Genomic DNA, 25,878 nt, shown 5'->3' with positions numbered 1-25,878 from the left:
AAAAAATACACTGGCTACTCTTATTAGGCTAATATAAAAAGGAGAGAAAAGGTCGGTCAGGCTTACCCGGGCTGGGGGCGCTCCAACAGAGAACAAAGGGACCCTGGTCGACGGAGCGGGGGTGGCCTACGTCCGTTTTCTTCCGTGGTCAGGACCCGAGAGCGTCCCCTCGGGTTTTTCGGCGGAAAACAGAAGACGACACCACCCCCCACTTCCTCCGCTCCCTCGACGGACAGCAGCGCGCCCCGCGGGCTACGCGGCGCACGGGAAAACGAAACAGCCGTGTCTCGCTCCCGCCGCTCAGGCGCGCCGCGACACCCGTCGCGAGAGCGGGACCACCTTGGAGGAATGCGGGAATAATTCAGCATTCCCACAGTCTTAATATAAATGCCTACGAAAAACGAAAGGCAAATTAACGTTGAGGCAGGGAACGATTTGGAGGGGGACGCCATTCGCCTCCTTCCACCCCCCCCCCCATTACCCCCAACTCGTCCCTATTCCTATCCAAGCTCTCTCCCCTGACTTCACTGTCGGAATCAACGCAAAACGCAAAAATGCGGGAGGAAACTACTGTTCTTTTCTCCTCACCTGAACAACAACACGCGAAGCAAGCGCGTGCAGAGAGAAAGCCGGGAGACCGCGCGCGATCAGCGAACCTGGCGAAGCTTCCTTTCATAGGCATGTGGTTAGTGCAGCGGGTATTGGCGCGTAGATCGTCGGAAAAAGCCTGTGATGGTAGTTTAACCCTGCCACCTTTAGCGGGTGCTAGGTGCGACCATGTTGAGTGCGGCAGAACACGTTTTGCAACAGTCGGTGAGCCAGTACACGGTCGCGAACGCAGCGTCTTATTAAAATTTGAAATTAATTCGAACGCTGAGAACTGAATGCTGGAGATTTCAGTCTTACGTTTCTTCTTTTAGTCTGTTGTCCCATGCAAAAGTTGTATACGCATTCTCACAGTCATGCATGTAAAAGTGCTGAGCGCGGCTGATCTCGTAGACGTGCGGGTTGGAAGTCAGATAACTGACGTTTTGTTTCGGGCAACACGGTGTAAAATAGCCAGCAAACTTTTCCCCGGTGATCTATTCAGTTGGAGTAGTTCTTTCAGATGAACATGTACTCAAAAGCGCTCCGTAGAATTGGATAAATAGCTAAATATGGGTCTCGAGAAATCTAAAGCAGCTCGTCGCCAACGTGAAAAGGCCAGCGTCGTCTGCGTTGTTTCCCCTCTATTCAGTTTCACGATGGCGCCGCCAGGGGCTCCACTTAAAATTCTCCTCTCCGATAGCGTGAAGCCCCAATTTTAACACTTGCCTGGGCCCTTAGGCGTCATCGTTTCGCTACATTCAATTTACAGTTGATTGAAATGAGTTACTTAAGATTCTTTCATGGAATTCAGTTGATGGTGCCTGTCCAATTCCGTGCAGGTGTGCCACCTGGAACAGTCGTCGTCACTACAAATGCGCTCAACGGACTCTTGCAGGAGCACGTTGAAATGGTAGGTGCTATTCAACTTTCGATTTTATTACTGTATAGGATAATTAGTTGTGTAACTGTAGCCAAATGACCGCGCGTTGCGCTTGTAAACTAATCTTCCAGCTTTTGGCTTGTTCAGTGCCCCCACTGAATGGATTGCTGAAAGTTCTTGCAATAACAAACAACGGAAAGTCCTTGTGAGCTCCTCGAAGCTGTACAACTAAACCTGGTTGTAACGAAGTTGACAAAAATTTCGCAATTTTTCGTTACATGCAGGTTTCGAGTTAAGACTCGCGTGAATGAAGCAGAAACGAAACCAAAATGCTAGACGTCACTGATGGTAATCTCACACTTAAAGGTTTTATTTCACATTGAAAAACTGCGTGATTTTCGCCTGCTGCTTTCCAACGAACTTAGTCACAACACGGCCCTCCAAAGAACGAAGGTCACTTGCCCTCGTAGTTACAAATGTAAGTTCATTATCACGTTTGCCTTTTCACACTTATCGGTGCCTTAACCCATTTCAAGGATGAAACGTATGCTGAAAGGGTACCTTTTAGCGAAGGTCATGGTCTTTGCCGCACTAAAAAGTCTTGAGAGGGTGCTTGCTGGGATACTGCACCGGGCGGCTACGTTCTTCTTTCTCGCCGGCGCAGACGCCATTCAAAATTGCGAGCTTGTCTCGAAAAAACCAAAACTTTTCGTTTTCCGGCCGCGGAACTCATCCTAGATGAACTGACCCCGCAGATGGCAGCGGAGACGCGCGACTATACGCCGACAGGCAGGCCTAGCACCCAACCGACACGACTCACACTGGAAAACGCACGGCAGTTTGCGCTGCGAGCGAAGTTGTCGAAATTGGTGGATTCCTCCAGCCATTTCTTTTTCAGAAAAGTGCAAAAAACAGTGTCTTATCAGGGTTGCGAATTCGTTGCATCAATGCTAACCATCGCAACGCCTTCGCTACATGGAGGTCGCAAACACATTGGTTTCGATGGGGCTGTGAATAGGAAATTGAAAAACTTCGTTAAATTCAGGAATTCGTTACATGCAGGTTCTTTAAATCTAGGTTTAACTGTAATAATGTGCTCGTAATTCTCTTCAAGAGCGCATAACGTTATTTTAATAACCCAGACGTGATGCACGCTAAACAAGCATCTGTCACCATTTTCCTCGGAGGGAGCGCTGCTAGAAGACACCGGGAGTCAATCCGGGCAAGTAAACAATCACGCCGAATCTACAGAGCACTGGTGTCGAGGATGGTGCCCGTCTGATGCGCAGCATTCGCCGACCAGAGCGCCAAGAATGAGACAGAGCCTTTATAGAACAAACAACAAATAGAGGTTTATATTTTAACGGGAGAGTTACTGTACAAGCATGAAAGAATGAATATTAGCGAGAGCTAACAAAGTAATAGTACAAGGGCGAGAGTTAATGGCTAAGAATACAAACAAGGAGCGTAACCATAAATAGAACAAAGAAGAGTTTACTAATGGGAAAGCGGTTCGATGTATACGTAAGACAGAGTTCCACAATATTCACCGACCAGGGCGGACGATTCACCGCTGTCAGGAGGGCGATGTGGCTACCTTGAAGCGTTGCTTCGTCGTAGGACAGGCCGACCGATGTATTACATGATGAATTCAAGGCCTGGGAGCAAGTCGGAATCCTCTAGGGCGCGGGTCGTCGATAGCGACGCACACGCGGGCAGAAGCCATTGTTACATCTGGACTTCCGAATGTAACTGATTTCGTTTCAGGGTGGGCGCAATTTTATAACCGCACTAACGCGGAGAAAAAGAAATGACAGAAACCGCCCAGCGCCGTCCTTGCGGATATTTCCCTCCTGGAAGGTTCGGCGTGGTCCGATGCCGGTAACTACACGCGGCTTCTCATGGTCACGGAGCTGTAGCCGCGTATACTTTTACTATTTACTTTATGCGCTGACGTACGTGAATTCGATTCGTCGCCGGTTCACGCAGGCGGCCGAGCGATGATTCACAGCCGCTCTGTTCGAGTAAATTCTAAGAAGCTAGAGGGAGGAATAGAAAAGGAAAATTACGTGGAAAGAGCGTCTGCATTGCGTTAATAAAATCGCTGTACAACAATTATTAGAAGCTGTATACTGATGCTAAGGATTTATACAATAATAGTACACGGTGTAGCCGGGGTTTTGTGACAGCATGTAACACAGCTAAAGCAAAGTTTCTTTTGTCATTTATTCTCGCGAACACCCACCGCTCGTATCTCAGGATTCTTTCTATTCTGCCGGCTTTCTCGCTCTAGTTCATCCTTGGTGAGCTGGTCCACCGACCCTGCGTTTTGGACGCGGGCCTTGTGGATGAAATCGTGGACGTTGGGCGGCGTACCTTGCCTCTTCTCAACATTGTGAAAGGAAAGACGATGAGCACCAGTGACTTCTACGAGGGTGAGTGCAGAGCGCCGAATTATTTGACTGCAAAGCTGTTGGTGGTGGTGGATTGAGTTCGGTAGATTTTTTGTGCACGTCGGCAAAATCTATGGTGGCTTCACGTGTCGTGTAAGTTCGAGGCGCTCCGTTGCAGGAGACATTCGTGTGCGTCTGTTTTTTGGTCGCAATGATCGTTTGTTTGATTGTTTATTCGTCTGTCTGTCTGTCTGTCTGTCTGTCTGTCTGTCTGTCTGTCTGTCTGTCTGTCTGTCTGTGTGTCTGTCTGTCTGTGTGTCTGTCTGTGCCCTTGAATCTAAGTGGGCCTGAACATTTTTGTTACATTTTAAATGTTTCACAAAACATTTGCTCTTGGGCAATCGGTGTCGGCCATGTCTACGCTCACACCGCCTCCTCTTTGTTGTCGTTCCAAGCGACTTCATGCATAGTTTCTTTCCGCGGTCTCCGCGGTATCTCAGGGGCTAAAGCGTCATGTTTCTGATCGAAAGGATGTGGGTTCGATCCCGGACACGGTGGGTGCTTTTCAGATGGTGGCGAAAAGCGAAAACACTGTTTCCTCGATATTTCGCCCCAATTTGAAGATTCATGCTAGTCTGAAATAATCCGGAGCCCCCCCTCCATTACGGCGTGCCTCATAGTCCACGTGTAGCTCCGGCAAGGTAAACGCCAAAAATCTGAATCTTTTGCTTCCGCCTCACCGCGGAGCATCCCGCATGTCTTCTTTCGGTTGGCTGGCGGGCACGTCAAAACGGCACGCATGTGTAGTTTTCTGTGGCTGTTCTGGTCAGTGGTTTTCATTAGATAGTTTGGGAGTCCGTCCGTTCCGTTCGTTACGTTGTTTCCGGGTTCACTGGGACCGGTCTGCGCCTGCGCGTGCGGCAGGGCGAGGAGGAAGGGCGAGGAGGCGCGGACATGGTGAAGGCAGGCCAGCGGAACTAATCCCCCTACCGTGACGAATGCCCAAGTGCTCAGACGGGTCCCGGTAAACACGCTAGCTACATACGCGACGGTATGGACGGACTGCCAAAATTGATTGATTGATTGATTGATTGATTGATTGATTGATTGATTGATTGATTGATTGATTGATTGATTGATTGATTGATTGATTGATTGATTGATTGATTGTAGGGTTTAACGCGCCGACGCAACGCAGACGGTGAGGTGCGCCGTAGTGGAGGGCTCCGGATTAATTTTGACCACCTGGGGATCTGGGGTCTTTAACGTGCGCCAAAATCTCGTACACACAGGCGTTTTTGCTTTTCGACTCGATCAGAAAAGCCGCCGCCGCGGCCGGGAATCGAAGCCGCGACCTCGTGCTCAGTAGCGCAGCGCCTTGGCCACTGAGGCCAGTGGTTGTCGTCCACGCAAATATATATAAAACCACAAAGAGAAGACTGTAAATACTCTGCGTGCGTTTCGGCGCGCAGAGAATGAAAACAAAGAATGAGCTCGTACCGTTCCAGGAACTCTTTTCTCGCAAGGGAAGCAAGTGGGCTGTTCGATGCCTGTTCAAAACGTTTAAAACAGCGCGAAGGAACGGGACGCCGAGTAGAACACTCACACACGGCGCTTTGATTGCCTTGGTTTTGGTTCTCCCTCCAAATCGTGTGTTTTGTGACGTCTGCAATGAAATAACTAGGACCAGTCTTCAAACCAACGTTAGTGCGTTGTTTAGAATGCAGAGGACTACGGAACACCTTGTTTACCGTCAGTCCTCTATGACAGCAGAAGGCTTCACGTGACAGAGGTATGCTATGAAGATGCTGTAGAGATACAGCAACGAAGATATGGCGACAAAGAAAGACTTGAACAAGAACATATGGTCTCTTGAATTTCGTCGACTGTGAGATACATTGGAACAACCTCGCTGTGTTGGCAGTAATTTCTCAGAAACCGGAAGACACACGCATTCACTCTTATCAAATGTGTGTAACTGCTAAGCTTTTCTGCTTGTAGCAAAGGGGTCGTATAGGTAGTCCCTGTAAGAAGCTGGGTTTTGCGCTTCCGCTTTTCATCATCTACTTAGTTGCTTGGACGCGTACTGTCGCCTTCTTTTGCTGGCCAGAATTAAGAATTCTGTTGCATCCAACTTGGGCCTTTCCACCAAAGTGCGTGCGCTCTGAGGGATTCAGCCGTCATTCCGCGCGTCACGCAGTCGGCGGGGTTATCGGTGCCTGGGCAATGCCTTCAACTTTCTCGGCTGCTTAAGCTATCTCTGTCACTCAATTTGCAACAAATGTCTTCCATTGCTAGGCCGTGCTTATGACCCCAAAAGAGGGTGATCGCGGAGTGGGACCATAAATACACTGCGATTGTTTGATTCATGGCAGTATGCAGGTATGTAGCCATTCGTGCTCCGATCAGGGCAGCCATCAGCTCTAACCAAAGCAGAGACATCGCTTTCGACGGTGCTACTCGGGACTTCACGAAGATAAGGATGGCGTTGCCCACTTTGTTGTCAACTTGCGTCCATAGGTACGCAAATGCGCCGTAAGCTTTTGGGCTTGCATCACAAGATGTGTGCAGCTGCCAAGTTGCTGTTTGGCAGCTCAAAGACAGTTGCTCAAAGACAGCTGTTTGAGGTTAGTGAGATCTGAGCACCAGCTTTTCCATTCCACTTCGAGATCGTCTGGCAGTTGCACATCCCCGCCACCTCCTCTCTCCCATAGGCGCCGAAAAAGCACTTTAGCTCGTACCACGAAAGGCGCCGCTAATCCCAAAGGGTCAAGGATCCTCGCTGAAGCCTGTAGCACCGCGCGTTTACTGCTGATTCCTGTGCATGTGCTGATTAAAACGGCAGCAGTTGAAATTGACACCTCGAGAGTGACAAACCTCGGTGCCTTCTTCTACAGCAGCAGACATTAACCGGCGCTGCAAATACCGAAGGTCACTTGTCAACGCCTTTTGGAACCGATGGCAGAAGGAATACCTGCTACAGTTGCGGTCGGCGCACCTGATACCCTCACGGCAGGATAACTTCCTCTCGGCGGATGACATTGTGATTGTGCACGATGACCATGCAAAGCCACACATGTGGAAAACAGGAAGAAGTGTTGAAGTTTTCAAGGGACGTGACGGAGCAGTGCGGCCTTGTTCTGCAAAGTTGTCCACTGGAACCACTCTGTGACGTCCTGTGCAGCTTCTATACCCTTTGGAAACAGAAATAAAATGAGCGATGCTCATTTTGGGGGGAGAATGTAAGAAGTCAACTCCAGGACATATGGCCAAATTGAGAACCCTTCCCAGCGAGCAGGAAGACATGCTCATGCCGAGTCCTTTAAATCCACAAATGTGGGCTTCTCTTCGAGGGTGAGGGCGAAGCTCTCTATCTCTCTCGCTCTGGGTCCGACCCCGCCGGCAGTCCGTGGTGCGTCTCGGGACCAGTTTCTGTGCGAGTGAAATTAATACAGTTTTTCCGTTATATTTAACCCCCTACTCTCGTGTCGACCTCATTGTTTTTATGTATCCTCCTCGACGGAACCACCATACTGCGCAGCACCGCTGTTGACCTTTGCTTCGTTTTTGACCGTATTAGATGCGACGCATCTCTTGCTCTGGGGTATGTCCCTCCGCCGTCGTTGTCGGCGTTGGCGTTGTCCGCACGCTAACTGCACATGTGCAACTCTACTCCGTTCTTCAATCCAAGTAGGAAGAAACAATCTAAGGAACCATCGAGCGCGCAGGGAGCACAGGGCGAGGACGTTAACCAAGCGGTACCCAATCACCCCCTCCACCGTCTACGTCGACGCTGCGAGATACAGGAGCCGTGAAGCTTATGCGGTAGCGGTCATTAATGGCCCTGACGCCCCTCCACTTGCTTCCCTTACTCTGTACCATAACTCCCCGGCGACCGCGGAAGAGGCGGCAGTAGCCCTAGCCTTTACCCTCAGGCCGTCCCCCTCCATCGTAATCTCCGATTCCAAAACGGCCGTTCAAAATTTCGCCAAAGGAATGATCTCGCCTTTGGCCCTCAAACTCCTTCTTCAAAATTCTCCCGCCACCCCAGTCGAGCTGGTATGGACTCCGGCCCATACGGGTGTGGAAGGGAACGAGGCAGCACACAGGGCCGCTCGAGAGCTCACCATCCGAGCTGGTCCTGGCCTTCAGCCCTTGCACGGAGCCCTATCAGCCCGAGACAGACTGTTACCTTCAACGACATAACCTCGCACTACCGCCTCTCCCGCCGCCAACTACCCCCCGCCGCTCCGACCTTCTCCAACGAAGAGGAACGCCTATGGCGACTCACCCAGACACACGTACTCCCCTGCCGATATCGACTTCACCTAATCTACCCTTCTTTGTACCCCACCCCTTTGTGCCCCGACTGCGGGTCCCTCGACACCCAAGACCACTGCATGTGGCAGTGCCCCCAAAACCCATTCCCCCCTTTCACAGACGGAGAGCACTGGGCGAAGGCGTTGTGCAGCTCAGACCGTGAGGTCCAGGCTAAGGTCATTCAGCGAGCTGCAATTGTCACCGGACGGTTACCACCTCCGGTCACCCGCTACCCAGACTAGCCCCATGGGGCTCAAATGAAGTCTCTCTCTCTCTCTCTCTCCTCCGTTCTTCTCTCCGACAGCTGTGCGCAACACTCTCACTCCGCCTCATTATCATAACAACAACAGCTGCGCGCGCGGTCACTCCGCTCGCGTCTGCTCCGGTGTGCAAGTGCACGCATGCGCGACTCTACTCCGCTGGGGCGCTGCGAGCTGCCGGAGCGAGCGGACGTGTGTTACATCGGCTCCGCAGTTAATGAGCCATAATTGCGGACTAATTGGTCCCACAGTGCCCATTTTTCACCAGTGTGTTAGGCTTCGCTCAGCGGACCTGACAATACCAAAAATTCGGTGAGCTCTTGCGAATTTCCGAATTTTACGGCCCTTTTCATGTTTGCGGCGTGGCCGCTCAGCTAAGCCCAACTTAGGCCTAGTACGAGTACGGCCAGGCCGGGCCGTCGGCGACGGCGCTCGAGCCGATGTCGACCGGAGGGGAGCCCGCATCGACGGGATTCAGCGAGGAAGCTACCATGGAGGCCTGCGGAGAGCGGGACGAGGAAATGCAAGTACAATTGGACCGCAGCGGAGGTCGGACGGCCGTGGTGGTGCCGGGCGAGGAGCTCTCGCCGGGCGACCACGCGGGGTGGACGACCCAGCGGAGGAAGCCACAGCAGCGACGAGCGGAGGCTCCGCGATCTCCACCGTCGACCGGTAAGCCCGCCGCAAAGGCGAACACGTCTCTACAATCGAAGGAGAAATTCGTGAAGAAGGTGAATGCAAGCATGTCGAGAGCGGCGAGAATGCCCAACAGCATCCCCCGCGAAGAGGACAAAATTATCATCAGACCAAGAGGGGGACTGCAGGTAGGGAAGGTCAGACCGACCGAGTTGGCGTCCGCAATTATGGTGGCCACGGGCATCGCAAGAGAGACGGCCATGCAAGACACGGCGTGCCTCAACGTGGCCCAAAATATCATAATCGTGAGCACTCCCGCAGAGGAGAGAATCTCGAAATACGCGAGAATCGAGGCTCTAACGATCGGCAGCCGCGAGTACGAAGTGTATGCCTATCAGGCGGCGCCGAACGGCACGGTAAAAGGCGTGATTCGCAACATCTCCACGCAGGACACGCAGGAAGAAATAATAGAGAACATCGTGAACGATTACAATCCAACGGCGATAGTCGCCCGAAGGATCGGAAAGTCGTCGGCAATCGTCGTGCTCTTTCAGGGCGAGAAAGTGCCGACGACGGTGAAATACGGATCCGTGCTCGTTAGGTGCAGTCTGTATAGGCAACACCACGAAGTTTGCAAGTGCTGCGGCGGAGTGGGGCACAGACAGGACGTGTGCCCGCAGCCCGAAAAGAACGTGTGTTTCGCGTGCGGAAAGCAAAATCCGAGCGAGAACCACGCAGAAACGTGCAAACCGCGCTGCAAATTGTGCGGGGGTGCTCACCCGACAGGGGCGGCAAGCTGCAGGAACCGGTTCAAGACGCCATACTTGGTGCGGTGGTGGCAGTGCAGTCGGCAGCAGACGAAAGATGCCTCGTCAGCAAGGAAAGAAATTTCTAGAAGCGAAGGGGAATTCCCGCCGCTCCTGCAGCAGCGGGGTCGCAGCGGCAGCAAGAAGCGGGAGCAACGACCCGGCAACAGGTCGTCAAGCCGAGGCGCCCGCGACAGGAGCCAATCGGCGGCCAGGAAAACGCGCGGGAAGAGCGGCGATAGGCCGTCGAGAGCCACGTCACAGTCGCGCGAGCACGTGATGTGGGCGGAGATCGCCGGCGCACCGAAAGGAAGGAGGCGTTCGAGGTCACCGCGGCAGCGGAGAGAGATGTTGCAACCTCGTGACGAAAGAGTCGACAGACTGCAAGAGCAGGTAGCCGCGCTGAAAGCGGAAAACGCGAGCCTCAGCCGAAAGCTCGAGCGGGCGATAAAGTTACTAGAAAGTTCTGGAAGAGAACAGGAGCCACGTGGCGGAGCGATGACAAGATCTGAGGAGCGTCGGCTGGAGCAGCCGGCGAGGCCGGTGCAAAAGGAAGAAGAGGCGGAGCCTCCGACGAAGATGAAGGCGTTGCAGAAGCGCGAAGGTCAGAGCGACGCGGTCGAAACGGAAACCGAGATGGACGAAGATCAGGACCCGCCTTGCGGGGAAGAAGGAATACAAGGGGCGCAGAAGCAGAGGCTCGTGAGTTGGGAGTTACGCCTAAGGAGGTGCGCCGGACGCATCAGCAGGCTGGAAAAGCGGATGGGCGCTTTCGAGGCGAACGTGAATGCGAGACTCGATAAGATACAGGAGTACCTTCACAGGATGCTGGATGGAGACGAGGTCACACCGGGGCAGTACGTACAAGCGAACCAACCAACACCGAACCATGGCCAGTAAATCACGAACGAAAGCGAGCCTGAGAGTGTGGCACTGGAACGCGAACGGGTTCCAGTGGCGGCGGGCGGTGTTGCAGCAGTACATCAAGAGTTTGGAGAGACCCCCGGACGTGATCCTCGTCCAGGAAACCCACGCCGAGAACGCGCCGTCCCTCCAGGGCTACCGGGCGCACGCCAGCCCTCCCAGCGCCAGAGAAAGAGGCAAGGGAGAGGCGCAGGGCGTGTGCACGTTAGTCCGGAAGGGGATAACGTTCGTCAAGCACGACGACCTCCTCGGGGGGCGCAGCGCCATTGAGTACTGCGCGACCGAAGTAGTGATCGGAAAAAAGAAAAAGGAGTCGGTGTATTTTCTCAACTTATACAGCAACCCGGGCCACAGGCAGCAGAAGTTCAAGATGGCCATGCATAAGATGCTGAAGCTCGCTGGCAGAGACACGGTGGCGATGTGCGGCGATTTTAACGCCGCACACAAGGAGCTCGGGTACAGCCGCACGACGGCGAAGGGGAAGGCCCTGCTCGACGCAGCGGAGGAGGCCGGTTTCGTCCTGTATTCGGACGAAGCGGCACACACACGCATCGGCACGTCGATAACCCACGACACCAGCCCGGACCTCTCCTTCGTCCGCAAGAGGAAGGAGGCCAGAGGCGGGGTGGCATGGAAGAACACGGGGCAGAACCACGGGAGCGACCACTTCATAATCAAGCTGGACCTGCCAGCGTCGGCAGACGAGGTCGGCAGGGGCAAGCGCAAACACAAGCTCACGAACTGGGATCGCTTCCGAGAGGAGAGCGAGGAGCTCGGCGAGGAAATCGCAGACATCGAGAGCTGGTCGGACGCCCTGAAGCGCAAGATCAAGGGAGCGACCACGGAGCTGGAGACCGACGAAGAAGTACAGAAAATGGACAGCCGCCTGGCGCACCTGATAGAGGCCAGACAGGCCCTGCAGAGGCGCTGGCGTAAGAACAGAAACAACAGGAACCTCAGGAAGAAGGCCGCCGAGATCGGCAGGGAGATAGAGCGATACAGTCGCCAGCTGTGCACCCAGCAGTGGCACGCCATCTGCAGAGAGGCGGACGGGCAGCTCCACCAGAGCCGCACATGGAAACTACTGAGGCACTTGCTGGACGATACCAACAACAAGAGTTACCAGCAGCACCGACTCGCCCAGATCATGCACTGCGCGACGAAGAAGTTGGGGTAGGAAGAGACGTGTAAACGGCTCAACGATAAATATCTCCCTAGCACTCCCAGCGAGAGCCACGGCGACTACAGAGGCCCGAGCAACCCGGACCTGGACCGCGACATTGAGGAGTGGGAGGTCTGCGCGGCGCTGCAGAACCTCAACTGCAAGTCCGCGGCGGGCCCCGACGGAATCACCAACAAAGCCCTGCAAAACCTGGGCGACGGGCCGACAGAAACGCTGACGGGGTATTTCAACCGATGCTGGCGCGAGGGAAGATTGCCGAGGCAGTGGAAGGCGGCCAAGACAATACTGATACCCAAGCCGGGTAAGCCGCCTGATATCGAGAACATGCGGCCGATTTCCCTCACGTCGTGCGTCGGGAAAGTCCTGGAGCACGTGTTGAACAACAGATGGCAGCGGTATCTGGAAGAAAAGGGCCTCTACCCGGACTCGATGCTAGGGTTCCGAGAGAGGCTCAGCACGCAGGACGCAATGATACAACTGCAGCACGAGATACTAGAGCGTCCGACAACGTCGCAGGACAACAGAGCCGTGCTGGGCCTGGACCTGCAGAGTGCTTTCGATAAAGTCAGGCACTCGGCCATATTGGCGCAGGTTTCGGAACTGGGTCTGGGCAAGAGGTCCCACGACTACATCCGCGACTTTCTGTCGCACCGGACGGTGGAACTACAAGCGGGGGACCTGGAGCTGCCGGAGAGAGAGCTGGGCAGCGTGGGTACCCCCCAGGGAGCGGTGATCTCGCCGGTGCTGTTCAACCTGTGATGATCGGTGTGGCCAAACGCCTCTCGGAGATCCCGCAGGTTCGACACACGATATATGCAGACGACATTACGCTGTGGGTCCCCGGGGGGAGCGACGGCCACATCGAGAGTTCGCTGCAGGAGGCGATAGCGGCGATCGAACAGCAGCTGGCGGGCACCGGACTAAAGTGCTCCCCGCAAAAGTCCGAGTTGCTGGTGATTCCACCGCCGGGCAGGTACCGCAAGAGAGCCGAAGAAGAGGCGAGTAAGATCAAGTTGTTCACGTGCGATGGGACCGAGACCCCCAGAATCAGCAAGCTGCGAGTGCTCGGGATGCTGCTGGAGACGAACGGCGGCAACGGAGCCACGGTGGAGAGAGTAATCACAAAGATGGGAATGGCCACCAAACTGATCAAGCGGGTGGCCAACAGATACAGCGGCATGAAGGAGGAGAGCCTGTTGCGGTTGGTGCGGTCCTTCGCCACGAGCCACGTTGCCTACGTGGGCGCCTTTCACCCGTGGAAGCGCAACGAGAGGGACCGCATCAACGCGGCGATCCGCAAGACGTACAAGGCGGCTCTGGGGCTCCTGAACAGCGCCAGCACGCAGAAGCTGCTGGAGCTGGGCGTCCACAACACGCTAGAGGAGATCGGGGAGTCCCAGCGAGCGTCTCAGCTGGAAAGACTGCAGACCACGCGGACCGGAAGAAATATCCTGAAAAGCTTGGGCCTGGGTCCGAGCCGAAGACTACAGGAGAAGAACGGCCTGCCGGAGGAGGTGCGGAGAAGAGTGCGGGTGCTGCCGCTGCCGCGGAACGTACACCCCGACAGCAACCGAGAATGGTGGGCGGCCAGGGCCAAGGCGCTGGCCGAGATCTACAACGACGACGCCGAGGCCACTTACGTGGACGCGGCGAGGTGCCCGGACCACCCGAACACGTACGTGACCGTAGCGGTGTCGGTCAGGACCGGAGAGACGCGCAGCGCCTGCAGCGAGAGGGTCTCGACCGCCGCGCAGGCGGAAGAGGTCGCGATCGCGCTGGCGCTGGCGGATCCGGAATGTACCACGATCTTGAGTGACTCTAGGGCAGCTATATCGGGATATGCGAAGAACGCGGTGTGCGCGCCGGCCGCGAAGATAGCTGATGGTGCCCGTGCGGGGGGCACGTGCGAGCAGGTCACTTACGTCCGGTGGTTCCCGGCGCACTCGGGGACCGCGACGGGAGCGTATCCGAACCGCAACGAGACTGCGGACGCCGTCGCGCGTGAACTTTCCGGTCGCGCGGCGCCACCCCGCGTCTCACGCACGGAGGGTGAAGAGCCAACGGAGGAAGAACCTCTACTCAACGGTGGAGAAATCCTGCAGTGGTACAGGCTCGGCAGGAGGGAGCGGCCGCCGCCGCACCCGAGGCTCACCCGAGCCGAAGCCGTCCTGTATAGACAATTGCAGACCGACTCGGTACTGACTCCGGTGTTGGCGCGATACGTGTGCCCCGAGGTATACGTAGACGCAAAGTGTAGTGAGTGTGCGTGTGCGAATGCGACGGTGGCCCACTTGCTGTGGGGTTGTGCGGAACACAGTGCGCGGGGGTATGACGAGAGTCTGCCTCAGGAAGCCACGGACTCGATGAACTCTCACGAGTACGAAACACAGCGAAGGACAATCCAGCGGCTCGAGGCGGCTCTCGGCCGGTAGAAGCGCAGGGAGGCGCAGGCGAGGGGAACGGGGGGTGACCCCCGGAGACCTTTGTGGCGCCACCCGCGCGGAAGCCCGGGCCGAGGCATCGTCGCGAGGACGACAGTATAGTCGGGGTGGGGGTGCCCTGCGTCGCACTTGAACCCACCTCCGCAGGATAGTTATTTCTCAATAAAGTCATTTTCTCTCTCTCTCTCTCTCTACTCCGCTGTCTCCTCTCCTTCAGGCGCTGTGAATATGAAGCGGGTAGCGCCCTGCGGCGGTTCAGTCAGCGCTCGCTCTCGTTCTACTCTGCGTGACTGTGCTTGACGACTCCGTGCTTGACTTGATTATTCCGATGACGACGTGATGGAAGCGATGGTCCCTTCAGCGAGTGGGCTGACACAATCCAATACCAGCGTCAGCGCAAAGGCTCAAGGCAACGTTACGACCAATTGAACCCCCCGATGCGTTGCATCACATCAGGGTTCCCTCGCGGGAAGATGGGCGTAATTTTTGCACCAGGCATGTTTTTGTTACGGTAGGTAAGCGTTTGTTACGGTAAGCGTTTCGTGAAACATGGGGTTTTGGGTTCACCCCTTGGCCTAAGTATAGATATCTTCGCTTACCAGTTACGCTGTCTCGCCACCTATCTCAAACCGCTGTGCTATCCCGAGGTTATTTATCATTACTTTAGTATTCTGGATAGTAATTTTCAGGCCCACGGTTCTACTCTGTTTGTCCAGTGCGGTAAGCATGCTTTGGAATTCGTCCCCCGAGTTATTTAGCAAGGCAAAGTCATCAGCAAATCTGAGGTTACTGAGGTATTCTCCATTAACCCTTACTCCCACCTGTTCCCAATCCAACGTTCTGAATACTGCTTGTAAACATGCTGTGAATAACATTGAAGAGGTACCTAGATAGGTACCTAAAAAATTTAGCTGCCCACCAACGTTGATCCATTGTTCTCAACCTCCCCTCAAAATATATTTTACTCTGAGCTTTTCGAAATACAAACGATGCCCAGCCCATATCTCCGTGCACTGCTGCGTTGGTTGTTTTACCAAGCGCTACTAAGACCAAACGGCCTAACGTTCTCTGGTTCACTTCAAGTCCCAATAGAGCGTCTTATTTTAAGCAGAGTACTGCATTCGCTAACGTGAGGCCCAGAATTCCATTACTCTTTCCACATTCCTCTCACTACTTCATATTTGTTGTACCCTCACAGAGCTCTATGCATCATTATAGCTGTGTTTCACTTTCCCTTACTCTTAAATTTCTCCTTCTTAGTTCTTAAGTAGTTGCCGCCATCGTTTATGCACAGACCCAAATATTCATATTCCTCGATTATGGGTAATTCGCCATGCTGGATTGACACTGCGTCAGTGCTGGTTTAATTGAGAACCATTATTCCCCGTTTTTCAGTGTTGAAATTTAATCGGAGGTCTGTGGCTTCCTGGCCACTAATATTGATGAGTGGTTTCATATCGGTCTGGTTATGAGCTAAAAGGAAAATGTCGTCTGCGTACAACATTCCCGGAATAAGCTGTTGTACCACTTCGCCGTGCCACATATGCGTTAGGGTAAACCCTAAATGACTTTCGTCTAGTTTTTTTTCTAATCCTGCCGTGTAAAGCATACACAGTATTTCACTCAAAGGGCGTCCCTGCTTAAGTCCTCGAGGGGTGTTGACTTCTGTGCGCATTTGTGCGCCTGCCATGCCATGTGCAGTCTACTATCTTTATACAGGGTGTCGCAGCTATCATGCACCAAGATTAAAAAAAAAGAATAATGGCGTAACTCGAAGAAAACCTAGTGTACTATGTTTGCAGTTCTATGAAGAAGCGGGCAGCATTTTTTTGTAATGAGACCTAACTAATTCATTGTAGTTAATTATCCAACTCTAGGATTACTTAATTAATTAATTAATTATCCAACTCTAGGAGTCACTTGTACGTACCCAAGAGGGGCAGCTAACTGCAGAATTTTCAACGACAAACTAACTGCGTACACATTTACTCTGACTAATAAAGAAAACCCGAGAAATAGTAAAAATACCACGTGACGGCGCCTGCGCGCGCATCGTAAAGCAATACCCTCAAACAGGCTGCTCTGTGTTAGCCATAATGAAATAAACAAAAGAAAGAAAGAACTACTCCCGACCGACTCTGTGCCTTATCTGCACACGCGCCCCGTGAATCATGCTGTTGCTGCCATTATCAAGGTGATGTGCTGTCTCTTCGGGCGGGTGACAGGCGGAGCAGTTCCTTTCAATCAGCTTATTTAGGGATGCTGCTGTACAATGCGCCCGAAGCGCCGTCACGTGGTATTTTTCATTTTTAGCGGGTTTTCTATATCAGTTAGAATAAATGAGGACGCAATTAGTTCGTCGCTGAAAATAGCGCAGTTAGATGCGCTCGTGGGTACCTACAAGTGCTTCATTGAAACTTCAGTGATTAGGACTATAATTCTTGAGTTACATATTGATTACAATTAATTAGTTAGGTCTCATTAACGAAAAAATTACTGTCCGCTTCTCCACAGTACTGCAAACATTATGCACTAGGTTTTCTTTGAGTGACGCCATTGGTCTTTTTTTAATCTTGGCGCATGATAGCTGGGACAGCCGGTAGATCGCTATAAGGAGCTGTATTAAGTCGTCACCTGATACCTGGAGTTTCAGCATTCTCCACAGCAGTTCTTTGTTTACGTCGTCATATGGCCCTTTAATGTCTATAATGAACTGTGTTGTCGCTAACAAATTATCTTCCAAACGCCTGTCTTCTCTGCCGTTCCTCAAGGAAATGCATTCTGCCGTTCCTCAAGGATTTCATTTTCTTTCATACATGCTTAAATTTCTGATTTTGTCACGTGCAGTGCAAATCTATAGACCTCTATATTACTGCGAGTGGCCTGTATGAATCAATACTGGCTTTGTTGCATCTGCCTTTATATGTTAAATTCATCTTACTTTCTAGCCAATCATGCGGAATTTTCTTCATTTGTATCACCTTATCTATTGCCCTCATAAACATTGCCTTAGCTATTGGTCGAACCAGGTTAGTCAGCTGCATTGGTATTCCGTCCGGAGCCATTGCTTCTTGGGGGGAAAATATTTGCTCGGCATTTATTCAATCAAGGTGGCTCAAATTTATATCCCTTTCCGCATTCTTCTGTGGCGCAGTTGTGGCACCCATCTCTTCAAAGTCGGATTCACTTCTAAGCACAAATACATTGCTGGGAAGGCATATTGTCAGGGGCAATATAAACAGTTTTACATCAAAATTTGAAGGCTCTAGGATATTTTTATGAATGTTTTCCTTCTACATCACTACGTTGTCGCAGATAATCTTCTTTAATCTAGTTATAGACCACTTCCCTGTAAAAAACTTCTTTGAAGTATAACGGTCTCTGGAGCCTTGCTTATTTGTGGCCCGAGGAAACTTCACGTCTTGCTATTAATTTCACTGGCATACGACACAATGGCAAGAACTGGGCTGTTTGTCCCCGCAATCACAGCTGCCTTTATGGTTAACGTTTGTCATACTCGTCCTCTCGCTAACAAACATACTTTTGAGAAGGATTAATACAAATTAAGGAGGTGAAGGTCATTTCGCGTTCATTAAAATGGTTCAGAGCACTGGATGTCATCCTGCTAGATAACATCATACTAGTGGCATGTGTGGTACTCACAAGAGACGGAAGCAACGAGAACTTGCTCTCAATTTCACTTTGGTAATTGGCATATTCTTTGAAACTGGACAAATTTGAGAAGGGGAACCTTCGTGAACACAAACAATTATGACAAGCTTATCAACCAGGGTACCGAGTACACTAGGGAGTTTGTATTCCCATGGTAGCTAGATTCATTAACACAGACAGGTTTTCTGTGAGGTTACTTGTCCAAAAATTTGCTAATATGCCGCTATTAAAGCCAATAATCTTCTGCTCACGCCTGCCTGTTTCTTCACATTAACTCATGCAGGGCCCAGGAATTAAACACAATATGTGATAAAATACAAAAGCCGCCGTAGAAAGTATATGCATTGCTTTCGCGACTTTTATAACTAAGTTACTTAGCAGCTCAGCTCGTCAGCACTTATTGTGCTTTCGTCATTAACCGCAGCTGGTATCTAAAATTGCACAGTTTCTTTTATAGGGAAAGCTTTACTACGCTACATTTTTCAAAGTCATTCATCGCGCCGCAACGACCTTCAACCGCCGGCGTGGTAGGTGCGTCTTTTTTATTGCTTCGCTTGCTAGCATCTTGCCGCTTCGGTACCACATGACTAGGCGAGGGGGAAATGGATGCTTCGCCTGCGCCTTATCGCCCAGCGGCGGTTGGGCCGTGTATGCGGGTAGTTCATGTCAAGCGAACCATATGAACAGGCACGTGTTTTACGACCTACATATGAATACACTGCGCTGGCTGAGTGGACACGAACCCAGACCAGAGAAACACACGATGCACTCGCACGAACGCGCTGCTTTGCCGGTGGCTTCTCTAGCGCTTGGTCCCTCAGTCTCTCTAACGATGGCGCGCCTGCAGGGGTGTCTGTACGTGCCCTTCAGGGCAAGCGAAAGGAGCGCCCATTCATACGGTTTGGTGTTGCTAGTGGGCGGGCTGCCAAATTTTGAGCGAAGGCAAACATTCACAAAGCACTGTGTGCACATTTTTGCTTTCCCTGTGGGTAACTAGGTTTAGAGTGCCAAAACTGGGCCATTTTTTGGCAGGAGGAAGGGGGCAGATTTTGTGACGTGTGCGGCGTAAGTTTGTGCAGAGCGAGGAGCTCTTCGCTGAAGCCACAGTAGATAACGTTCTGCCGCAAAGAATGGGAATGCCTTGAAGCTTGTGGATGCAGCGAATAAATGTTTTCTTGAACTACCCAACTTTCCTCTATAAAGAAAGCACCGTACTCTTGGCAGGCCAAGCCCGGCTCGACGGTGCTGTCTGCACTTACACGAAAGACATGAAGCACAAGTTCATGGAAAAGATTCGAGACATTGGAGTCGTTAACATTGAAATGGAGGCTGCTGAGTTCGCCGCCATGTGCCACCATGCGGGAGTCAAAGGTGAGCTAGCCCACGAATACGCATCAAACACTTTTAGAATGCTGCTCAACTTTTCTAGCAGTGCGTTTTGTTGCTCTGTACCAGGATACTCGGGAACTAAACAGCAATACTAAGAGGGCTGGCCCTATGGCCTTTAAAATAACTAACACAATCAGGTTACCTGAAATACCGGCCTATGTAACTTCTACATAACAAGAGGAAGCTTCGGGCAGGTTCAAAAGTTTTTGAAAAAGCAACGGACCGTGGAAGGTCCTTAAGAAGGTGAAAAATAAAATTTGCCCCAACAAAAAGCCTTGAGGTACTCCAGAAGTGATTCCTTCATACGCAGAATGAGAGCTACCAATTACTACTTTCTGTTCTTTGGATGACACATAGCTATAAAAGCACTTGTTTGAGCCCTTCACAAAAACAAATGTTTCCAACTTCTTCAACAGCACGGTATGGCAAACCGTGTAAGATTCTTTTCTGGTACCTAAAAATATTCCTACTGCGATTTTGTTTTAATGAAAGGCAGACAGGGGTAAGGATTTAGGATACGGTCGAAATGGATGTGGCTGTAGACGTACCTGTAACAAAACCGTGCTGTTGTTTAGGAGTGAATAAGTTAAACACTCTCAAATCGCTGTCATGGGGGCCGCAGCTCCAGAAAATAGGTGGGAAAGCAGGTAGGAAAAGGTGTAATGGTAATTCCCAGTTAGACAGTCCAAGCAGTGGGGTCATACACTGGTGGTATTCGCAGAAACAAAAATTACCGGGTATCTGCTTGCCCAGTGGAAACGTAGTCCAAAAACCGTAATCTCCTGCTTCCATCGCATCACGACACCCTCTCCTCTCAACTCCCGTCCCTTACGCTGTTCTCCTCCACTCCACTGCCTCCCTTTACAGTGGATGCCATCGGAATTTCCCCAACTCGATTCTTTTTCCCGTGTTCGCAGTGTTCGCGCAACATCTTCTTGTAACTTATCCTTCCATTGCCATGAAAACAGCTCTAGGAGGTATTTAAAACTATTTACTTTTATCTCGCCTGTCAGCAAAACGGTCTTTTACGGCTGTCTTATTAAAAGCTAATACCAAATCCTTTTTTCAAATCAGATAACGTTCCTATTGTCAGATATGTACTTTATTTTGCTTTATATATACGAACACTTCGCTGAACATAGTTTGTATGCATGATCTGTGCCACCAGTGTCAGTAGCTGGGGACGAGTTTTGCTTAAAATATATTGTTGGACTCAGGAGAAAAGGCTTAACTGAAGGAGAGAAGGCCCTTTATTTGGGGGGCAGCAGCCGAACCCCAGAAGACACTCCTAACTACGATGATGTTCAGAAGCGCCACGTGCCTAGTCGATGATAAGCTGATGATAAACGCGTGACGTAGGTAGACGAAGAGCATGCACTGATGTTAGATAAATGAAGGGAAAATGATGACGAAAGCTTGACGCTTTAAGGTATTCGGTGGAGCGTGAAATAATTTTTCTTCAAGCAATTTTTGAACTTGTGGCCTTGCGTCCACTCCAAACCAGTCCAGTCAGTACAGTCCATCCAGCCAGTCAGTCGGGCGCTTTACTTCTTAGGTATAAGTAAACCCATTCATTCAATCTTAACGTCCATATACTCTCTCTTTCTTTTTTGCTCTCTCTCTCTTTCTCTCTCTCTCTACATATATATATATATATATATATATATATATATATATATAGAAAATAAGGGATGGCAGTCAAGAAAACCTCGGAAAGCAAACATGAGGTTGTGGTGGGTCATAGAAAGAGATGAAGAATTTTTTGAGTGTCGTAGACACTCGAGTCACGGCCCGGGGGTTAAAAAGAAGGTCCCCTTCACCCCGAGTAGTCCGAGTGGCGCTGGCTTCCACCCCCAAGTGCAGGTAACAAAAAAATACCTTAACCTAAATACTCGAGAAAGTGCTGGGGAAACAGCCCCGCCGGTAGCGTAGTGGTTATCGCACCAGACCGGTATTCTGGAGGTCGTGGGTTCGGATCCCACCCGGCGGGCATTTTTTCACCACTTTCTTTTCGACGCAAAAAATTCATCTCCTTCTATGACCCACCACAACCTCATCTTTGCTTTCCGAGGTTTTCTTGACTGCCATCCCTTATTTTCTGTCTTATTTCACGGAGCCCCTCATTTCCCATTTTCTGATTCGCTATATATATATATATATATATATATATATATATATATATATATGTGTGCATGTGCGACTTTTATAACAAAGTTGCTGAGCAGCTCAGTTCCTCAGCATTTATTGTGCTTTCCAACCTTTCGACCTGAAGAATTCCTGAAGAGCTGTCTCAGGTCTCGAAACGTTAGAAATAAAGTCTCCGAAGAGCGTGCTTTTACTTTGTACGTATATATATATATATATATATATATATATATATATATATATATATATATATATATATATATATATATATATATATATATATATATATATATATATATATATATATATGTATAAAGGTTAGAAGTTCCGCCGGACTGCCGTAGCAATAGGTCAAAACTTGGGTGCAGACACATGGAGAACCCTGAACAAGAGCTTTATTGTTCCCAACAGTTTCGAAAGGTGGACCTTTCTTCTTCAGAGTTATCTTAGAACGAGTTAACCCTATTAAAATCACCCCCGAAGAAGAAAGGTCCACCTTTCGAAACTGTTTGGAACGATCAAACCCTCGTTCAGTTAGAACGGTGGTTTGGGCTAGTTGGTGCATACTGGAATTCAAAACAGAGCAAAAAGACTTGCATATAATACACCTTATCCAAAGACTATGACCCCTCCATCTGCTCTTTAATTGGTCACCTAATTATTTTTGTTTTCATTCCTTCGCTTCCACTTAAGTACGCGCCCGCATCCCTCCAACCTTTTCTGTGGAATTCGATTTTATTTGTTTTTTTTTTTGCTCCGCTGTGTCTTGTGCCCCGTAGATCACTCTAACCCTATCTTTTCGTTTTTGAGTTTCAGCACAGGCCTGTTCTAGGAATGTTGCTGTTGGCGACACGTGCCATCACAGTTGTGGGGTTATTGCTTTTTTCTTTTCTGTGTGTGTTCCTGTGGTTTTCCTCCTTGTATTTTTTTTCTTCTTTTTCCGTGACCTAATTATTCCTTCTCTCTACTATTTCTTTTGACCTGAGGCTTGCAGATAGTTTCTGATAAGGACCCCTCTCACCGCCTGTTCTGTTCCCGGCGGTTGTTAAACCTTTCGGTATGCCGCGCGGCGGGTCAACAAACACCCCCTCATCCTTTCTCGCCAAGAATTTCCCGGAATATCACCCCCCGCCTGACTTCTGTCTGACCTACTTCGCGGCTTCCCCTCAATATCTACCCGGAAATACTGCCAAACCAATCCGCTTTTTCAATTCCACATCCTTCTTTCCTTCTCTCACACTTGGGGTCCTACCCCTATATAAATCGTGCCAGCCAGCAGGCGAGAGGTTGCCCTGACGAAGGCTAGTCTCATTGCTGCAACGTTGGCAACAATCATGTGTTTCTACCTTGTACTAAATTTTCTTATATGTATATATATATATATATATATAAGAGAAGAAAAACTTCGAACAAAGTAAAAGCACGGTTGTGGCCTACGTTTCAGCAAAGAGAACTTGCTTTCCTCACCCCCAAGTGCAGGAAACAAAAATACCTTAACATAGATACCCAAGAAAGTGGTGGGGAAACAGCCCCGCCGGTAGCGTAGTGGTTATCGCACCAGACCAGTATTTTGGATGTCGTGGGTTCGGATCCCACCCGGTGGGCATTTTTTCGCCAATTTCTTTCTGACTCAAAAAATTCTTGATCTGTTTCTATGACCTAACGCATTCCTCCCCCCTTTGCTTTCCGAGGTTTTCTTGACTACCAAACCTTATCCTGTGTTCTGTCTATTTCACAGAGCCCCTCATTTCCCATTTCTGATTCGCTAGGTATATATATATATATATATATATATATATATATATATATATATATATATATATATATATATATATATATATATATATATATATATATAAATATATATATATATATACACAGCACACAGCACAGTTATGCCGACACGAACCCGTCTGTCGTACCCAAAAGCTCCGAAGCCTCAAGACAAAGATGTGGTTAGGGAGGTCCCGGGAATAAAATTCGAGACTTTCACTCTGTGAAACCGTCAACCTAACCCAGGGCCACCTCAAAGGCCCGAAGGATAGGGGTGCCGCGGGGGTTGGGGGGACAATAACATGTTCACCCAATTGGAAAGAAAAAGATGCTTTCCGTGATCGGAAACAGACCTGGGTCCTTCACGTGATGAAACCAGCGTTTATCCAATTGACCTATATATGTATTCCGGGCGCACAGCATTTTCTTTGGGTTCGTAGCGCTTGCGTTGGCTGTGGACCTGCCCGCGGGTTCTAGCACGTGCAAACGCGGTCATCATTGGGAGAGATGTAAATGCCTCCGGACGAAACGATTTGGGCATGGCAGTCATGGAGAACTTTCAGCAGCCAGTTCAGGAACAAATGTGACGTGATGATATATGGAGCGGAAACTTGCGCTTTAATAGGAATAACGCTTAGAGACAGGAAACGAGACTCCTGGATTAGAGAACAAGGTATAGTCGAAGATATCATATTCCAAATAAAGAAAATAAGTGGACTTGGGCTGACCACGTAATTACGCGAAATGACAATCGGAGGGCTCAGGGTAACCCAGGGTACACTGAGAGCCGAGTCTAGAAAATGATAATGGTGAATTACTCTATAGAGGGAAATAAGGAAATTCGAAGGGAAGGAATGGACTGAAGCTGCTGCTGCTGATTATGATGGAACAGCCGGGTATCCGACGAAAGGAGAGGGGCCGCCAGGTCTGCTGGTTCTCCAGCTTGGCACCACCAGTGCAAGCTGCGTCAATTTTTTTTAGTAATAATGAAAGCTTTATAGCTTGCCGTTGTTCACGTTGTGATTTTTTACAAGGCGAGGTTATGCTGGCGCGCTTTCGCAGGAGCCGTCGTCTGCGTGACTCTTCTGGACCGACTCGAGGGTGACCAAATCGATGCAGACCACGAGAAGATGGTCGACTGGCAGAACCGGCCGCAGGAACTTGCTCTGCAGTTCATCTGCAGCCGACTAGACCGGGCACCAGCCAACAAGAAAACGGAATCCAACTAGCCTATCGCTCAGGGAAATGTAGTTCGAATGAAGCTTAATAAATAGTGCGCTGCGAACAAGTCTTGACTGGTTTGACTTGCCTGAATGACATCCACAAGATGCAATAAATGGCGACCTAAAATTTGTTGCGGACATTTATTCCACGTGATATATGAAATATTAGGATGCTCGAGGAGGTACTAAAAAGCAAATAGTTCTACTGTGAGCCTGAGCTAATGAGTTCAAATACTTCCCAAGAGGTACAGCTTGCCGTCATCAGGAATCCTGAGTTCGGTGTAAGATGGAATGTTAAAGTGCCGGCTGTACTAAAATTTTAGACATGTGTATTAGAGCGTGCCCAAAAACGTATTGCGAGAACAATAAATCGTCCATTGAGCGCGAAAGCGGGGGGTCCGCAGTTATTTGCAGTGAAACTGGTCTTAAAATGGCCCACTCTGTAGTAAAAATCACAAAAGTGAGTCTAAACACACATAAATCTGCGCCTTGGTAAAACTAGAACCCAGGTCTTAGGATTGCGACTTAAGGGTGCATGCCACACCAAAAGATTTACTGCACGGCTGAAGCTTACTAAAGGTGGACCGAGTGCATGCATTGTGGGCACCGAGCATGAAAACGTCGTAAATGGGCACATACACTTTGATTTGCAGAGAGTTTGACTTTGCTTAGAAAGTACGGATGGTAAACAATAATGCAACCCCACGCAAAGGTGTATATAGGCGTCAACACTTGCCAACTCCGGTGGAGTCAGGCCAGTGGCCATGACTGCAAAGAAGCAAATAGAGGACACAAAAGTTAGCCTATAGGGATAAGACATCATGCCTTGCCCCAGAACAAAAAATCTCGGTTTAGTAGTCCAGGCCGACAACAGGGTGTCTATATACTTTGGTAATCTAAAGCGAATGTCGGAACAAATCCTTCACATGCTTCGATGGGTGGTGTCAAAAAGACGAGGCCTGAAGGAGAGGGATACACTTAGGCTCCTACAAGCCTTTGTTGTGACCAGAATCAAATATGTAACACCTTATCTCCTGCTGATCATAGTGAACACACAGGCGCTGGATGTCGTCGTCTGCAAAGCAAGCAGTCAAGCAAGCTATTGGAGTTCCTGTGGGCGCGTCTACATACAAACTCTTGGAAATGGGCTTGCATAACTCGGTCGGCGAGCTCATTGCGGCTCACCTCGTAAATAAGAAGCAAAGGCTGAGCCAGACAAAAGCGGGTAGACGCATCTTCAAGAAA

The 25,878-nt window shown here is 50.2% G+C and overlaps 1 protein-coding gene and 1 non-coding gene across 2 annotated transcripts in view; both read left to right on the top strand.

The window, feature by feature from the left end:
- LOC144179928 (uridine phosphorylase 1-like) overlaps positions 1 to 24,688 on the top strand; it is a 52,553-nt gene extending 27,865 nt beyond the window's left edge. Inside the window, exons 4-7 of the mRNA XM_077708347.1 lie at positions 1,428 to 1,498; positions 3,762 to 3,903; positions 19,328 to 19,474; positions 24,473 to 24,688. Coding sequence (XP_077564473.1) covers positions 1,428 to 1,498; positions 3,762 to 3,903; positions 19,328 to 19,474; positions 24,473 to 24,639 — 527 coding nt within the window. The 3' untranslated portion in view covers positions 24,640 to 24,688. The remainder of the gene's footprint in view (positions 1 to 1,427; positions 1,499 to 3,761; positions 3,904 to 19,327; positions 19,475 to 24,472) is intronic.
- On the top strand, positions 23,169 to 23,241 carry Trnat-agu (transfer RNA threonine (anticodon AGU)). Its single transcript has one exon. It is a non-coding gene; the product is annotated as a tRNA-Thr (tRNA).
- Positions 24,689 to 25,878: the final 1,190 nt, after the last annotated feature.

This window comes from Haemaphysalis longicornis, unplaced genomic scaffold, assembly GCF_048455015.1.
Source record: "Haemaphysalis longicornis isolate Haplotype H1 unplaced genomic scaffold, Haemaphysalis longicornis Haplotype H1 scaffold_4, whole genome shotgun sequence".
Taxonomy (NCBI): Eukaryota; Metazoa; Arthropoda; class Arachnida; order Ixodida; family Ixodidae; genus Haemaphysalis; species Haemaphysalis longicornis.
The sequence above is the reverse complement of the archived record's forward strand: the minus strand, read 5'-3'. Positions and strand labels throughout refer to the sequence as shown.